General features: G+C 39.3%; 1 protein-coding gene across 2 annotated transcripts; it reads right to left on the reverse strand.

Moving 5' to 3' along the window:
• Window positions 1-994: 994 nt before the first annotated feature.
• Window positions 995-13,116, reverse strand: ankrd33bb (ankyrin repeat domain 33Bb). Of its 2 annotated transcripts, XM_067529335.1 has the most exons (5): window positions 8,639-13,116; window positions 6,899-7,028; window positions 5,263-5,403; window positions 3,685-3,848; window positions 995-3,576 (listed from the first exon to the last, which is right to left on the reverse strand). In XM_067529335.1, the coding sequence occupies exons 1-5, from the start codon at window positions 9,122-9,124 to the stop codon at window positions 2,920-2,922; spliced, it is 1,578 nt and encodes a 525-aa protein (XP_067385436.1). In that variant the 5' UTR covers window positions 9,125-13,116; the 3' UTR covers window positions 995-2,919. The 2 variants fall into 2 exon arrangements, with proteins under 2 accessions (XP_067385436.1, XP_067385435.1); XM_067529334.1 differs by having other exon boundaries at window positions 995-3,848.
• Between the last annotated feature and the right edge of the window lie 1,807 nt (window positions 13,117-14,923).

A 14,923-nucleotide genomic window follows, 5' to 3' on the forward strand; every position in this document is an offset into this window, starting at 1 on the left:
TGAAATATGTTGCCAACATCAAATTCAAAATAGGCTGATGTTTTTCCAAAAACTATAAAAATTTCTTAGGTTCAACATTTGACTCTGTTTACAATTCAAATATAGGTTTCAGCTGATTTCACCATTGTCTTTGTAAAACAAGAATTTATGAAAGGAGAGGAACATATACCCCCATTGAGTAGGGAAATTACAGTAAACCCTTAATATAATACCAGAATTCAAATAAAACATAAAAAGATTACGATATCGACAACTGTTGTAGTTATATTAAAGTGATTTTTCAGCCCCAGAGCACGACAGACAAGTTTAATGCGACTAATTCCAATGTTCTTTGTGTGCAATGAAAAAACCATAAAGGAAGAAATAATACACTTAGAGGCTTCAGTACAACTTTATGCAAAATCTTACATTTTCTGGGAGAATGACAAAGTGAGAGCTTAAAACTGAGCAGAAACTAATCTGGAACTTTAAATCCTCAGTCGAATAATCATACAACCTCCATCAGGTTGGTTCTGTACACCAACACATTGTGTCCTTTTTTTACTAAGCAGATAAAAGATCTTGAATTGATTTCTACTGTGGCTTTTGGATCATGTTGTTAATTGTCACTTTAAAGCTCGAAGAGCTCTGTGGAACGTGAGGTATTGTAACTGTTGTGGGGTTTTTTTTTCACTTTTTTCAACTAATTTTGGCTCAGAAATATTTTGAAGCACAAATTTAAACATAAACTGTCAGTTGTTGGTTGCAAATCATTTTGCAGTCAATGAATAGAGTTTGGGAACCAGGGAAAGACTTTGTCTCTCATCCACCACAAGTGTGTTTTGTGGTCTTCCAGGCTTTTTAGTGTCCCTGAGCTCACCCAGGCATTCTGTCCCTCGAAGAAAAACCCCAAGGAACTAAAGACAGCTGCTGTCAGGTGGAGCATCACCAGAAAATGATTCATGTTAACTTATGATTATGTTAGTTGGGCCATTAATTTCATGGCCCCTGAAATTGAGGGTCTGGGAATAAAAACAGTTGTAAACTTTAATGGTTCATTCCATTTTTTGATTTTAATTTTGTGCTGTTCCACTTCAAATCCACAGCGAAATGTTAGCAATTGTCACTGTCAAAATTTTTATAGACCTAACAATACAAAACAATACATATAGGAATTCAAGTTTGGATTACACTGCTCCAACAGGAGCACGATGGGGTGTGTGACATATAATCTTCAGGCCATCAACACATCAGTTCAATGGCTTTGGCATGTACGTGTACTGTAGATTTGGTTTTCCTTTTCCTTTACCATTTCAATTGGTTCATTGAAATGTCTCAGAGTTAAGTTGTTGGTGCTTTTAAATCCAACTTGTCTTGGTTGTTCACCCTCTCAACTTGGTGAACCAGGATTTCCTCCATCGGCTTCCATCACGGAACAAAAACAAAAATTGAACATTTGCTTTGTTGCCCTTTTCTCAAAAGCTCCAGTTTTTAGCAGAAATGTATAGAAATTAATTAGAGGGAGGCCTTTAACATCCATGTTCACTGAGGTCCAGTCCAGACCAGTTCAGTCCCTGGGACAAACGTTAAAAGTAAAGAGGAAATAAGTAAGTATTCCATCCAATGTGTGTTGCATAATTTACTGGCTCTAATTTGCACTAAAGGTGACTTTTACATAACAGATTCATCATTAAAGAGGTATTTAGTGAAATTTGTTCTGCCTCGCAGCAAAAATGACCATAATAAATCTGCCCTAAATTGCTCACAAATGATGACTTTATTTATTTTTCTCTAGGACTTTGTACCAATTCTTTCTCAACACGTATGAATTGACACAACCTTGTGGCAGGGCCAAACCAGAGAAGCAAGATGGCAAAACCACTAAATGTCATCCAGAAAAAGTTCTTTTAAATCCTCTAGATTTCCAGTCACCGATTAACGTAACGTGGGTGTCTTTGGACTAGTAAGAAACCTTCAAACTCCACGCAGAAAGGCTGCAGCTAACCAGGGATTCAAACCAGGGACCATCTGTGCGGCGTCAGAGCTAACCACTCCCCCACCGTGCTGGACATCCTATTATTCCATGATTGCACTTACAAAACAAAATAAAAAATCCCCATGAACTCCCAGGAGAACAATGGTGCACTTTACTGCCTTGTGTGATATTTTGAAACAACAAGTGAAGCACTAAGCTGTTCTCTGGCTGAATCTGCCTTTCAAAGTTTCCACAGAGCTCTTACGAAAGCTGCCGCGAGCCGACTCGTCAGATCAGCTGTCAAACACTGTTCATCCTCTTCTCTCTTCCTTGCAAATACTTGTTGTACTCTGTATCAGTACTAAATGACATTTTGGCTTCCTCCTGTAGGCTCAGACTCCTTTTTTCCGTGGCAAGCAGCCAACTAACACTCTTGGCCGTGGCTGAGCTCTTCCTGTTGAAACCCCTCTGACTGCCTGCTGCCTTCCTGCCTTTTCGAGCCCAATTTCTGTCCTCTTGATATTCCTTTCAGGCAAATCATTCCTGTAAAATTTCATTTGGTTCAACCTTTTACCTGACACGTCCTTTACTTCGTCCCAGCTCAGTGTGGCCTCTTATCTTGTTGTTGCCTTTCTTTTCCTCTACCTCTCCTCTTACATCCCAGGGTCCAGAGACTTTACCTTATTTTGACCTTTTGCCGTACACTGGTTTCTATGGATCTATGATTTCTGCTTTGAGGAGCACATGTATCCAAAGGAAATTAAACTTTCTCCTAACTAATATTAAAATACAGTATCTCTCTACCTGTAGCTGAAAAACTCCTCCTGATCACATGATTCCATACTTTCTATGGATTTTTTTAACTTTAACTTTGCAAATGTTTGTGATTCAAGTGAAAACAAGGCAACAAATCCAACAATGTTGGCAACCTCACAACCTCACTGTCCCCCGTTTTCCGTATTCCCTCACCTTCTCCTTGTCAGAGATAACAGTCTGCGCTTCTCCTCCTCATGCCTTTTTTCGATTATCTTCATTTTATAATGCCATTTGGGTATTTGGAGGTCGCTGTGGTTACCGTTTTGCCTGGGATTTTCTGGTATGTAGCTCGGAGCCGGGGCTTTGCAGAGCCTCACTTTAGGCACCACGATGCCCGGCCGCACACTGCTTCTCCTCAGCATACTGAGCGGCAGGAGACTGGCTCGTCTCATGGCCACTGAGGACGCTGCAGCTACGTCACGAAGCAGCTGAGGCTGGAGACTGGCCCTTCGATCTTTCACCTTAGGGATAAGCAGGACCCGCGAATTCTGGAAAAATCTCTTGTACATGTTCAGTCTGTCTGGACCCAGGCGCTTCAGCTCAGCCACTCGTTGCCTCCTCAGAATCTCCTGCACGGCATGTCGACGCTTACCAATGCACGGTGGGCTGCCAGGGCACACTGTGTGGCAGGCTGTGGCGATGAAGGGGCTGGAGAGGCTGGTGGTGACCCGGACCATGTGGTCAAGAACACCATCGTCCACAGGATTAACCCTGTTGCTGAGGTAAAACCTATAAGGGCAGCAGGACAGAAAGTTGATCAAACGTCTCCCGCAGGACTTAGTGTTTTGGGCCTGGTCAACCAGCTCCTGCACAAGAAGATCAGACGTTAGAATTTGAATAAGTCCACTTAAAAATCTATCTTGAATTTCTGACAAGGAAGTAATGAACATCTGTAGTGGTGCAGATGTATTAACCTTCAACATGGGCCACTCCAGGGAGAAGGAGTCACAGAACTGCTCAGCACAGGGCTTCATCATTAGCCAATGCATCAAGTTGGCCGTTTCGTATCGACCAGTGAACAAAGCCCACTCCCTGGGTGTCATGCTGCGGCCATTGTCTCGAGCCTGAATATCACCTCCTGGAAACAATAGACAGTCACTAGAAGAGAGTGATCTGTTTCCAAAACCTCAAAGGTGTTTTCTGCTATTATTCAGTCAGGGCACATGAAGTTTTATTTGTATAGCTCAATATCACAAATTAGCTACAATGCACCGCACATTTGTGCAGACCTCATCTTCAGAGAAGTTGGGACAAGTAAAAAGAGAATACAATGATTTGCAAATCATTTGTAATTTGCAAATTTAACTGGACAAAGACAACAAATCAAACACTGAATTAAAGACTTCTTTTAAAATATTCGCTCATTTTGAATTTACTGTAACCAACACATTTCAAAAAAATTTGGAACAGCGACAATAAAACACTGAGATTTTCAGCAGAAAGAATAGGGTGGGGTTCATAACATTTGTTCCTAAAACTATTTTTTCTCAAACCAAAATTGCAAAGGTTTTGTGAATTTCATCATCTACAGTTAAGATTATCATTTAAACATTCAGGACATTGAAAGACTCAAAGCCAAAATACAAGGATGAATGAGGATCTATGAGCCTTCAGGCAGCACTGCATTAAAACTAGACATAACTATGTGGTGGAAATCACTGTATGGGCTCAGGAACACATCTGAAAACCATTGTCACTAAATCTACAAGTATCAATTAAAAAGAAAGAAGTGTGTATATATGTATGTGTGAGCTCATTTAACTGAGGTGAAGGGGAAAAACTGTCCTGTGGTCTGATGAGAAACTAAAGAGGAGAGACCTCATCTCTGAAGGCTCCGTTGAGCCTGAATGATAGAAGGTTTGGGGGCAACATGCCACCATCCAGACGTCTTTCTCAGCAGAGGCTTGTTAATTTGACAATGCCAAACCAAATCCTGCACATTTTACAACAGCATGGCCCAGCAGTAAGAAAGTCTAAACTGTCCTGTCTGCAGTCCAGACCTGTCACCCATTGAAAACATTTGGTGCATTATAAGGAGAAAAATACAACAAAAAAGCTCCTAAACTATTAAGAAGCTGAAATCATATATTAATCAAAAATAAGAAAAAAAAAAAGGTCTTGTCTGTTCCCAAACACTGACAGAGTTGTTAAAAGATGAGGTGATGCAACACAGGGGTAAGCATCCTTATCGCAACTTTTTTGAGAAGTGTTGTTGGCATGAAATACAAAATTTAAAATATTTTTCAAAAAACAATCAAATTTCTCAGTTTAACATCTGATGATCTGTACTATTTACAATTAAAGCAGGTTTTAAATTATTTGCAAATAGTTCATTCTATTGTTGTTTGTTTTGCACAGAGTCCCGACTTCTGTATTAAGAATAAAAGGTTTTTCACTGAAAACATAATTTTCTAGAATTTCATTTAGAACGTTAGACGAACATTTCGGTATGTTACTATGTGAACATTGCGTGTGTTGAAAATGTGACATACCCGCCAGCATCAGGGCCCTGACACAGTCAGCCCGGCCCTGCATGGCAGCCTTCATCAAGGCTGTGAAACCATGACAGTTCCTCCTCTCAATGTCCAGCCCAGGGAAGTAGTTCAGCAGATAATGTGAGATGATCACATGACCTTTGGACCACAGAGAAGCATGTGTTACATGTGTTACCATTTTAAACTCTCCTTTAAACACTCATCAAAACACAAATCATAACTTTCCTACAAACGTGTTGTAAGTGCAATTATTACTTGACTTTGGGTTGACATATGTTGATTTACTCCACCACATTGTGTCGACCTATCTGTGCTTCAAACAAATGTTAAAGTGTTACATTGGTCAAGATTATGTCCTAGTTATCCGTGCAGATAAACGACAAATTTAAAAGCATGGAATAATAATACAAGCACAGCAAAAATATGAACTTAAGTGTAAAAATGCAGTAATTTAAGAACACAAACCACTGTGTAAGTATCATGTATCACTTAAGTCATTATCATACTGCTTAGAATATATGCACATGTATAGTTCTGAGCTGAAGTTGTGTCCTGACTCTGAACATACATGTTGGACACTTTGAGGACTGAATAAGTAACTGAAGCTGCTGTGTTTTACCACTCAGAACAGTTTGCAAACTTTTAAAGTGCAATCCAGTCAAAATTCAGCCAAATGAAAAAGACTGATCTCCTGACAATTCTTGAGGTGAACACCATGCTGAGTTTAGCATGTAACAGGAATCTCAAAGCGTTATTACAGGAACTTAATTGGGTTTGATTCTGAACCTATGTCTAGACCGTTTTAGTGACGTGTGAGGAGAAGCTTTTCTTCGTGTGAACTCCCAGTCTTTATCTCCTGTTCTCTTGAGGTGTTGCAGAGCACTTTGTTGTGAAAGTAGATCCATATTTGTTTCAGTGAAGCAGAAAATGAAGAGTCGTTTGCAGCTATTCATCACAGGCCATGGCGAGCCATGCATCATCGTTAGCAGATCGAAGGCCGGGGCGCCACTTCTGACACATGCAGCTGCGACAGCGGTACTTCCTAATACCGACAAATAACAGTGATTCCGGCAAATGGAAGCACCAGAGCTCATAAAATGCTCCAAGCTTGAATTTGAAATTCACTTGTCTACAGTGAAATTCCTACTCGAGAAAAATAAAAGTAAAAATCAACCAGCCTCACTGCGGTTTGTGAGGATTATACACATGAAAAACTGTTCAGTATATGTAAGTAATGTATTTGAAGTGATAATGTTTAGTCATATATAGTTTGTAAGTTTTCATGCCCAAAGTAATTTATGGACATGAGTTTCAACTGAGGAAACTCTGGTTTTCATTCTACAGTCCAAAGACATGAGCGTTAGGTTAGTTTGTGACGCTCATAGCTGTGAATGTGTGATGTAATTATTTGTATCTCTCTGCAGTAAAGCCAAAATTAATTAACTATTCCTTTAGTATAAAGACGAAATATGAAGAGAATGAGGGAGACATCAAAGAGAGAAAATATATTTTTTAAGAAAGACAAAAAAATGTGCCTGGTATTACTTTTTATCTCTCCGTGCATTTTTATGTTATTTGCCTTTATCATACAGGTCTCATATGTACAGTATGTAGCCAGCCAAGGTGGTTTTACCTGCTTGTGCTGCAGTAATAAGTGCAGTGTTGCCCTCATTATCCTGCCAGTTGACATCTAGGTACGGACACTGAGACAGTGCGATGACCACGTCCACGTAGCCATGGTAGCACGCCACAATCAGGCCAGACTGAAACACAAAAACAAGATCGGTTTCTCAGGGCGACAGTGAAGCTTTTTTGATGGTTCATCATTATCGTTGTGGAGACTGATGGAAAGAAATAATGCTTATCCCTCATTCTGCCTGCAAGTAAGCTTACAGACAGACAGTGACTCTTTGTCAGACAGTTGACTCAGGACGGCCAAGTTTTATTGTTACCGATTGGTTTGTTCTTATAGCTGTGAAATCAGGAATCTACCAATCAGAAATACTCACAGCTGCAAATTGGACCTAAGGTAAATACCATGGTTCAGCAAAGCCCTCTATACATTTACAACACATTATTTTAATTTACAAAACTGGTAACACTTGTATATGTTCACTGCAGTGGAATTTTCTGTCAGACATTAATAGAAATCCTGATGAAATTACATGTTAATGGGAACACTGACATCACCAGGCCACCGTCATGCTTCATTGGTATTTTATTTTTTAATTTAATTCTTGTACAGTGTTACAAAAGCTAACATCTCTTAGCTGTTTGTATTTTGTTGTTCGAATAATTGGTTTTGACTAAAACTTGATTTAAAGCCACACGCTAAACTAAATAATGAATTGTGAAACAAAACCGAGCTTCTAGTGATCACGTAGGCCAATGTAATACGACGCTTTGAATTAAAAAAAAAAACAAAACTGAACGCAGACCGCTGGCAGGGGTGCAGCCAGATCACTTCTCTCAGTCTGGCACATGTACAAGAATGAAGAACATGAATAACGTTTGTTTCGATGATGAAAGCGTTTGGAGTTTAGCCTGTTGTGCACATCAAAACTGAGGCCAACCTGGTTTTTAATAAATATTAAATATTAAAGTTGACTCCCAGTTTGAAGTGACGTTCGTACAGATAGTTTCCTGATCTTTTTTCTGTCTCTGCTGCTCTGTAAACTGTGAGGATTGACTCAGTTTGGCTCTGAATCAATGAAATGTCGCCCCACAAAGCAGCTCAGTGGCCCGTCCTTTATTTAAACTGGGGGAACTTCTGTAACGCTTTCATACTCCGCTCAATAGTTTGCTTTTGTTAAAGTAATTGTTTGGTCTTGCTCATACTTTGTGAGTCAACACACCGCAAGGTGTCCTGAAATCCATTACTGTCAGAGCTGTCCTCTCCTTCTTTTGTTCCACTTCTATAAGCATCCAGTGCTCAGGTCAGTGCCTCAGCGAGCCCTTTAAAAGCTGAGCCCTGGCGGCAAGCTGCTTCGTGACACTGTCACTGTGCAGTTTATACTCCCCGTCTGTCACTGGAGGCTTAACCAGCTGCTCTAAACTCTGCTTCAGAGTTGGGGAATGAATGGAAACCGATTACTCCCTGTAAAGTAGTACAAATGCATTTAAAACCTAAAGTTCTACATAACTCAATAGCAAATGGTCAACTGCTGTAGGTATATGTGCTCTGTACTGTATAGCTAAAACTGAATTACAACCCTCTAACTATTGAACATGTTGTGGCCTGAGCAAACTGAGGTTTCCAGTGGAAAACACTTAAATTATTTTAGTTCTATTCTGGTTTCAAGTCTCAGTGAAAACAAACTCAAAGGCACTTGAAAACCCATGTCATTAAAAAGCAAGGAGCAAAGACACCTACTCGTCTGTTCCTGTCTGTCTCCCTCACTTCCTCCTCCGTCACTCCCTGTCTGATCATAATCTTGACAATAATGGCATTGTTGTTGCAGCAGGCCTTGAAGAACGAGATGGGCTCGGGGCTGTCGGAGCAGTACATCTGAGAGAAGAATGAATTGTTTTGAGGGTAAAAGGAATCGTCTGAGGTGATGCTGTGTGTGTCCGAGTGATCCGGGAGGGAATCGAAGTCCAGCTCCTCAAACTCCTGGTAGATATCGTCATCTTCCTCCCAGTAGTTCCAAGTGTAATCAACTTTAATCTCGCCATTATTGTCCTCTCCTGATAGCTCACACTCAACCCCATCTTCATTGGCCTTAGTGATGGACATGAGAGGCATGTCCATACCCACTCTTTTGGTTCGCAAGTCAGGGTCCTCGAGTCCGACTCCTCCAGCCAATCCATTCTCCTGAACCTTTGAATGTTCATCTTGTTCCTCCGTTATTACCACCATTTAAGCACTCCCCTGCTCTCCCCACTTATTAAATTTTTTCTGTGGGCTCCTTTATGTCCACAGAAATGCTGCAGTACAGTGACACATCCTACCTGTTTCCAAGGAGACAAAGGTTACCAGAGGTCACAGGGAACCTCTTGAAGCCAGACATTTGGCATGGTCAAATAAATATCTTCAATCTCCCAAAACTCCACAACACAGTGTCGTCCACAGAGGATCATATGTCTCAAAAGTGGTCACTCTGATCTTTTGAAGTGCTCATCTTAACACAGTTTAAATGGAGCCTGACGAGCCCAAAGTAACCATGAATTACAAACATAAAAAAACACAATGCCAATTTCATTGTATGTCTCCACAAAGGCACCAGAAGCCTCATCTGTCACAGAGAGTATTTGTGGCATCAGAGCCCAGACAGGCAGCTTGAATTCCTGTATTCTGAAGAGTTGATGAGGAGTTGTAATGGAAGTTGTCGTCTGTAAAGAAAACGAGGAGGCAGTTGTTGTTGGAAACAGTCACCACTGATGGCGCAGAGCAACTAATCTTGTGCTTCCCTGTAGACAAACACTGAGCTTCCTTTGATGGTGGCCAGCAAAGGGATGAGAGGCATTCTCTTGAACTGATGCATGATAATCCCTTTAGTCGTCTCTCTCTCTCTAGCTGTTCTGTCGCGCTCTCCTCCTGGTGAAAAGACAGTTTAAATGTTTTCTGTTGCAACACAAGAAACTATAAAATTGAATGGTACAAGCACAGAAGGAATATCTTAAAGGAAGCCTTCACTGATTTTCAACTTGCTTCTTTTGCTTCTAGTTTGGGAAGTTCATGTACATAAATGCCATTAAACTTCCCCCTGGCTTCCCTTTATGAAGATATTTCTCTACTTCTAGATGAAAAATACCTTCAGATGACATCGGTTGGAGGAGCCTTCAGTTCAGATTGTGTCGTCTTGTTGTTCACAATATGGAGTTTGTAATTAGCTCCTCCAGATGACATCATCTGAACTCCTAATGATGAACAACTCCTCCTTGTTATGTCGTCTGGAGGAGTTGTTCAGCTAGAAGCAGAGAAATGTGTTAATATCGGGAAGTTTAAAAGAATTAATGTACATTTAAACCTTAATGTCAAACTCATAGAAAGCAAGTTGAAAGTTGATGAAGTCACCTGTTAACTTTTAAAAATCACACCTTAAAGGTGTAGTGTTTTAAACAGGGACGACTAAAGACAATAAGCAAGCGAAATGTAAAGGAAGAGCTAAATATCCATGACAATGCTCACAACAATGTACACCATCCATTTATCTGACCTCCTCATCAGAGAATTCATGTCATTAGTGCAAGTGGTCGAGCCCACCCTCCCCCCCATTGCTTTCATTTTCTGCTGCAATGTGTACTGCCAGCTTAAATTGGATTTCTCCCCCACGTGACTTCACTTATATGTAGGGCACAGTAGAAGGTCTGGGATCACCCTAAACCTAGACAGAGTTTATGTCCTCAGCTCACCAGCTTTCATCAGTCCTCAGGTGTACTTTTGTTTACGTGCCACTATATCCCTTGTTCTCATAAGGAAGTTTGATATCCAAGAGGAAATTCAGGACACAACAATGTGTCTCTTCCCCACGGTCACTCCAAGGATCCCGAGTCCAAGATGCCTAATCCCTTAAAGCAATGGACCTGAGAGAAAATAATAGGCTGAAAGAAAAAGGCTGTTGTGACATGTGTAGAGCAAGTGATGACTGTAATAATCTGAATGCTGTCAGCGACTGAATACCAAACTACAGTTTTCAAACAGTTAATGCTATTAACTGCTTTAAAAGGATTGTATTTTGAATGTGAAAGTGGTGCAAATGTTATTTTATAAAATTAGCAATAGCTAATTTATTCCATTTTGGAGAAGAAATAAGCTGTCATGGCAAAAATGACAATATCTGGTCAAGTGTAATCAGTAAAGAAGCTCCAACATCCAGGATGTCTTTTAGGGTTTTATTATCTTGCAAGAGAGAAGAACATCGACACTGTTTCAGTTCTCTATCCTATGCAGTTCTAAACTTCACACGTCACACATTAGTTTTATAACATTCTGTTGCTGGGCAGAACATTCTCCACCCTCTGGCTACTGCCCCCGGCCTTTTTCTCCTTTTATGGAAACCTTTTCCCTTTTCAGCACTTTGATAAGCACCTGGGAGCATGGAGTGACTCTGGGTCACTACAATGTGGGGGAGAGCTGGGCAGAGCAGAGTGGACTGATTATGATTAGTTACACATTAGTTGCATATTGTCGCTTTAAGCTACAAGTTTGTCTCTGTTATTGGACTTCATTAAGTCCCAAAGGACATACTGTATCTGACCAAAGGCAAATCAGGCTCCTCACTGTGAGACAGTAGTAACAGGCCTATGACGGATTGTGAATATTAAAGTATAATAAATATAGATACTCTCAAACATCAGGTTATATAGGGATAAACAAAGGAGCCTAAATTGGTCTGATCAAAGCTCTGTTTCTGCATCTCTGACAAATGCTGTATGGTGCAACCTTCTCTCATAAACACATTCCACCTCCTTGGCAACTTTTGATACATTATTGTGCTTTGCTTGCTTTCGTTCATGCACAAACTATTGCATTATGCTGATGAGTTTGCAAATCAGTCTGATTCACATGGTCATGACCTGCTGTGTCATACAGGGATTTTGACATGACTTAAACAGAGTTTGCTAACACAAAAACTCTGGCTGTTAAATCCTGCCTTTCCTGAAGCACATTACATCACATTTTGTAATAAATGGCCATTTACAGACACTTTTTAAGAGGTGAATAATTATTTGCAAATTCTTTTTGATCCAGGCGGAACGTTTCTTGAGCAAGGCAGTAATCTGTGCCAAATACAGTGTAGATTTTACACTTGTTCCCTTTTACCTGAAGCCTGCGATTACATTAGAGAAGAAAAAGAAATCCAACTCTTTGTGACACAACTCTAATCTCCTCGGAGCTCCTTAAGGTGGGACAAATCACAGGCTTATTTCATGATTTGAGCGCTATGAAAAGGTTGATCTCATTGTGCTTGTGACAACTGAAAAAAAATCTGATTTAGTTTGATAGCAGAAGACTTGTTTCAGCTCCATGCTGTAATCTGCACTGTGCTTCCAGAAGTGTTAAGTCTGTGCATTAGCTGAAGGGTAATTGGATTCAGCAGAAATAACCCCACATCCTGTTTCCTAGAGATACACTTTCCAGCAGTAACAGACACAATCCCAAATAAGAGCTGGGCTGGTTTAAACAAAGATTGATACTGTATGTTTTATGTTCTTAAAAATAAAAAATTAAATCAAATTATATTTTAATGTCATCAATTTTAATAAATGTCGCTGTTGTGTTTGCAACAAAAATAAAAACAGGAGCAATGTTTCTTACTAGATCTACAAATAAATCCAAACTCGAAACTGAATGCAACAAGTACTGACTGAAGGTCTACACTGAAAATGTTCGGCATTTAACTGCTGTGTTTAGACATTTTATTAATGCTTACTTGCATGTGTACTGTAGTTAGACACAGAAGAAGCCTAATAATCTGTGGCTCAGTTAGCCGAGCAGTCATTCACGAACCACAGGGTCAGAGGTTCAGGTTCCAGCTTCTCCTGACCACAGGATGAAGTGTCCTTGGGCAAGACACTGAACCTTCAAGTTGTTTTGCTCTTTAAGAGTAAGTAACTTCAGATAAAAAGCATCTGCTGATTGATTAATTGTAAAGACTAGTCCCAGGTTTAACTGCAGTAACAATAAGGTGATTATCAAGTGTTTAATCAGATGGATGTAAGACAATAATACAGCTGTACTGTTGTACACAGCTATGTAAAGGTGTAATGGTGGGTACAACTAAGCACTTTTTCTCAGTGAAAATTTGTGTGAACTGATGCATCATTTGCTCTTTAACACAAGTGTCTTTATTGTAAAGCAAAAACAAAGAAATTGGCCTTGCCATCCCAATTCTAATGGAGGGGACTGGATTTAAATGCGTGTAAAGGTCTGATTGTAAGATGCCAGCAAAATCACAGCTTTAGGTCAAAAATATAAATTAGTAACATCAGGAACAAAAGAAAATCTGGAAAAGAAACTGCACTCATAAAATCATTACAACCATTTATTGTTTCAACAATTAACAAAGTATATACCTTATGTTACAGTACATGCCACTGCCTTTTGCACATATAAAAATAGAAATCATTTGATTCTAGAAATTGAAATTCAAGACCAAACTTTGAAGTGTCCAGCTCAGTATCTCCTTGAACTAAAAGGTCACTTTATAGCATCATATTTATATATATAATATGAGCATCCCACACTGCAGTACTACAGCTTTCAGCACTAAAAGGTAATGTAAGTCAAAATCCATATTAACAGAAAAGTAGCTCATATTTACCGAACTCCTAATGAAGCACGTCTGCCAAGTGCAGTGTTAAAAACAGATGCAAAAATCATACCTAAAACCTAGTGTGCAGTCACCACAGTGAAATACTGACATTGCTCAAAAAAAGTGTCAGTGAAAACAAAAAATGAAATAAATAAAAACACACTCTGGCATGTTGACTGGGTTACAATGGATTTTGAAATGATTGCAAAATGTGTAAAAAAGTGCAAAAATAAAACAGATTTGTTTTTGCACAGAAATAAAAGTTAAAAAAAAAAGAAAAGACAATGAAGTTAGAATAATTGTCACGATTTAGAAACATGAACCCATCAGAAAATGTGATTTTTAGTGGCAGCAAAAAATAGTGATAAGCAGTGACTGGGGCTAGTTTCAGTCATAAATATTCTAGTCTAGTCTTTTTTGACGATCCATAGCGAGTCTATGAATATACGGTATACACAGATCAGCCACAACATTAATACCATCTGGTGGTTTTAATATAAATGTATGTTGTTTTTTTTTTTAAATAAAATGCTGATGTATCATTATGAGTTGACCACCTGTCAGCACATAAAGTGGTTAAATCAGCTGCACCTTTACCAACAGTGACCTTTGACAGTTTTTAAAATTATTCATTAATTATGGCAAAACATGTGCAGTATCAAACAATATTGTTAAAATTGCAGTGTTTTCCTAGTGGGGTACTTCAGTACTTTTAGTACAATGCTGATAGTCTGCTTAAAGTTGTGGCTGATTGTTGTATAAGGAGAGGTGATAGCGCGTGTACAACCGGAAAGCAATTTTAAAGGCCCAAATTTTGGGAAATGTGATGATCTTGCTAAGAGTTAGATGAAAACATTTGCTTGACCAGTAAAGATTCAAGGAGGTCTCTGCAAGACACAGTTTGAGTACATGACATATTACAGTATGGACCTACAAACAGTTTTTTTAAGATAAATGTTTGTACATAAAAAACAGAAGATATAACTTGTTAATTACTGGGCTTTAGAAATGCTGGTTATGTATTTTTGCCTTTGGACAGAACCAGAGTGAGGTGTTCACCATTTCCAGTTTGAATGCTAAGCTAAGCAAAGCACCTCCTGGTTCTAGCTGCATATTTTCCAGACAAGACAGTTGTAACATCACCTATTACAATGTGCATGTATGTGACATCCATTTACAGTTTTGTTTTTTGTTTTTTTGCTTGTTTGTAATATTTTTGCTAGCATCAGAGACATGTCTCATTTCATGCAAGTTTGTTCTAAGATCAAAACGTTGCAAAAACAACTGTTGATTTGGCTTGTGCTGCAGTAGAGACTGTCCACTTTTATTGTATCTTTCTCCTAACTACTTTTTCTTAATTACTGTAATTCACATTCACTTTGTGTAATACAGGTTTGTCG

The sequence above is a fragment of the Channa argus genome, chromosome 14 (assembly GCF_033026475.1).
Source record: "Channa argus isolate prfri chromosome 14, Channa argus male v1.0, whole genome shotgun sequence".
In the NCBI taxonomy this organism is placed as follows: domain Eukaryota; kingdom Metazoa; phylum Chordata; class Actinopteri; order Anabantiformes; family Channidae; genus Channa; species Channa argus.

Coding starts and splice junctions, on each gene's coding strand:
- ankrd33bb (XM_067529334.1), bottom strand. CDS start 9,124: ATGGTGGTAATAACGGAGGAACAAGATGAACATTCAAAGGTTCAGGAG. Junction 7,029..8,638: donor AGACAGACAGGAACAGACGA/GTAGGTGTCTTT, acceptor TTTGTGTTTCAG/TCTGGCCTGATTGTGGCGTG. Junction 3,849..5,262: donor CAGGGCCCTGATGCTGGCGG/GTATGTCACATT, acceptor TATTGTTTCCAG/GAGGTGATATTCAGGCTCGA.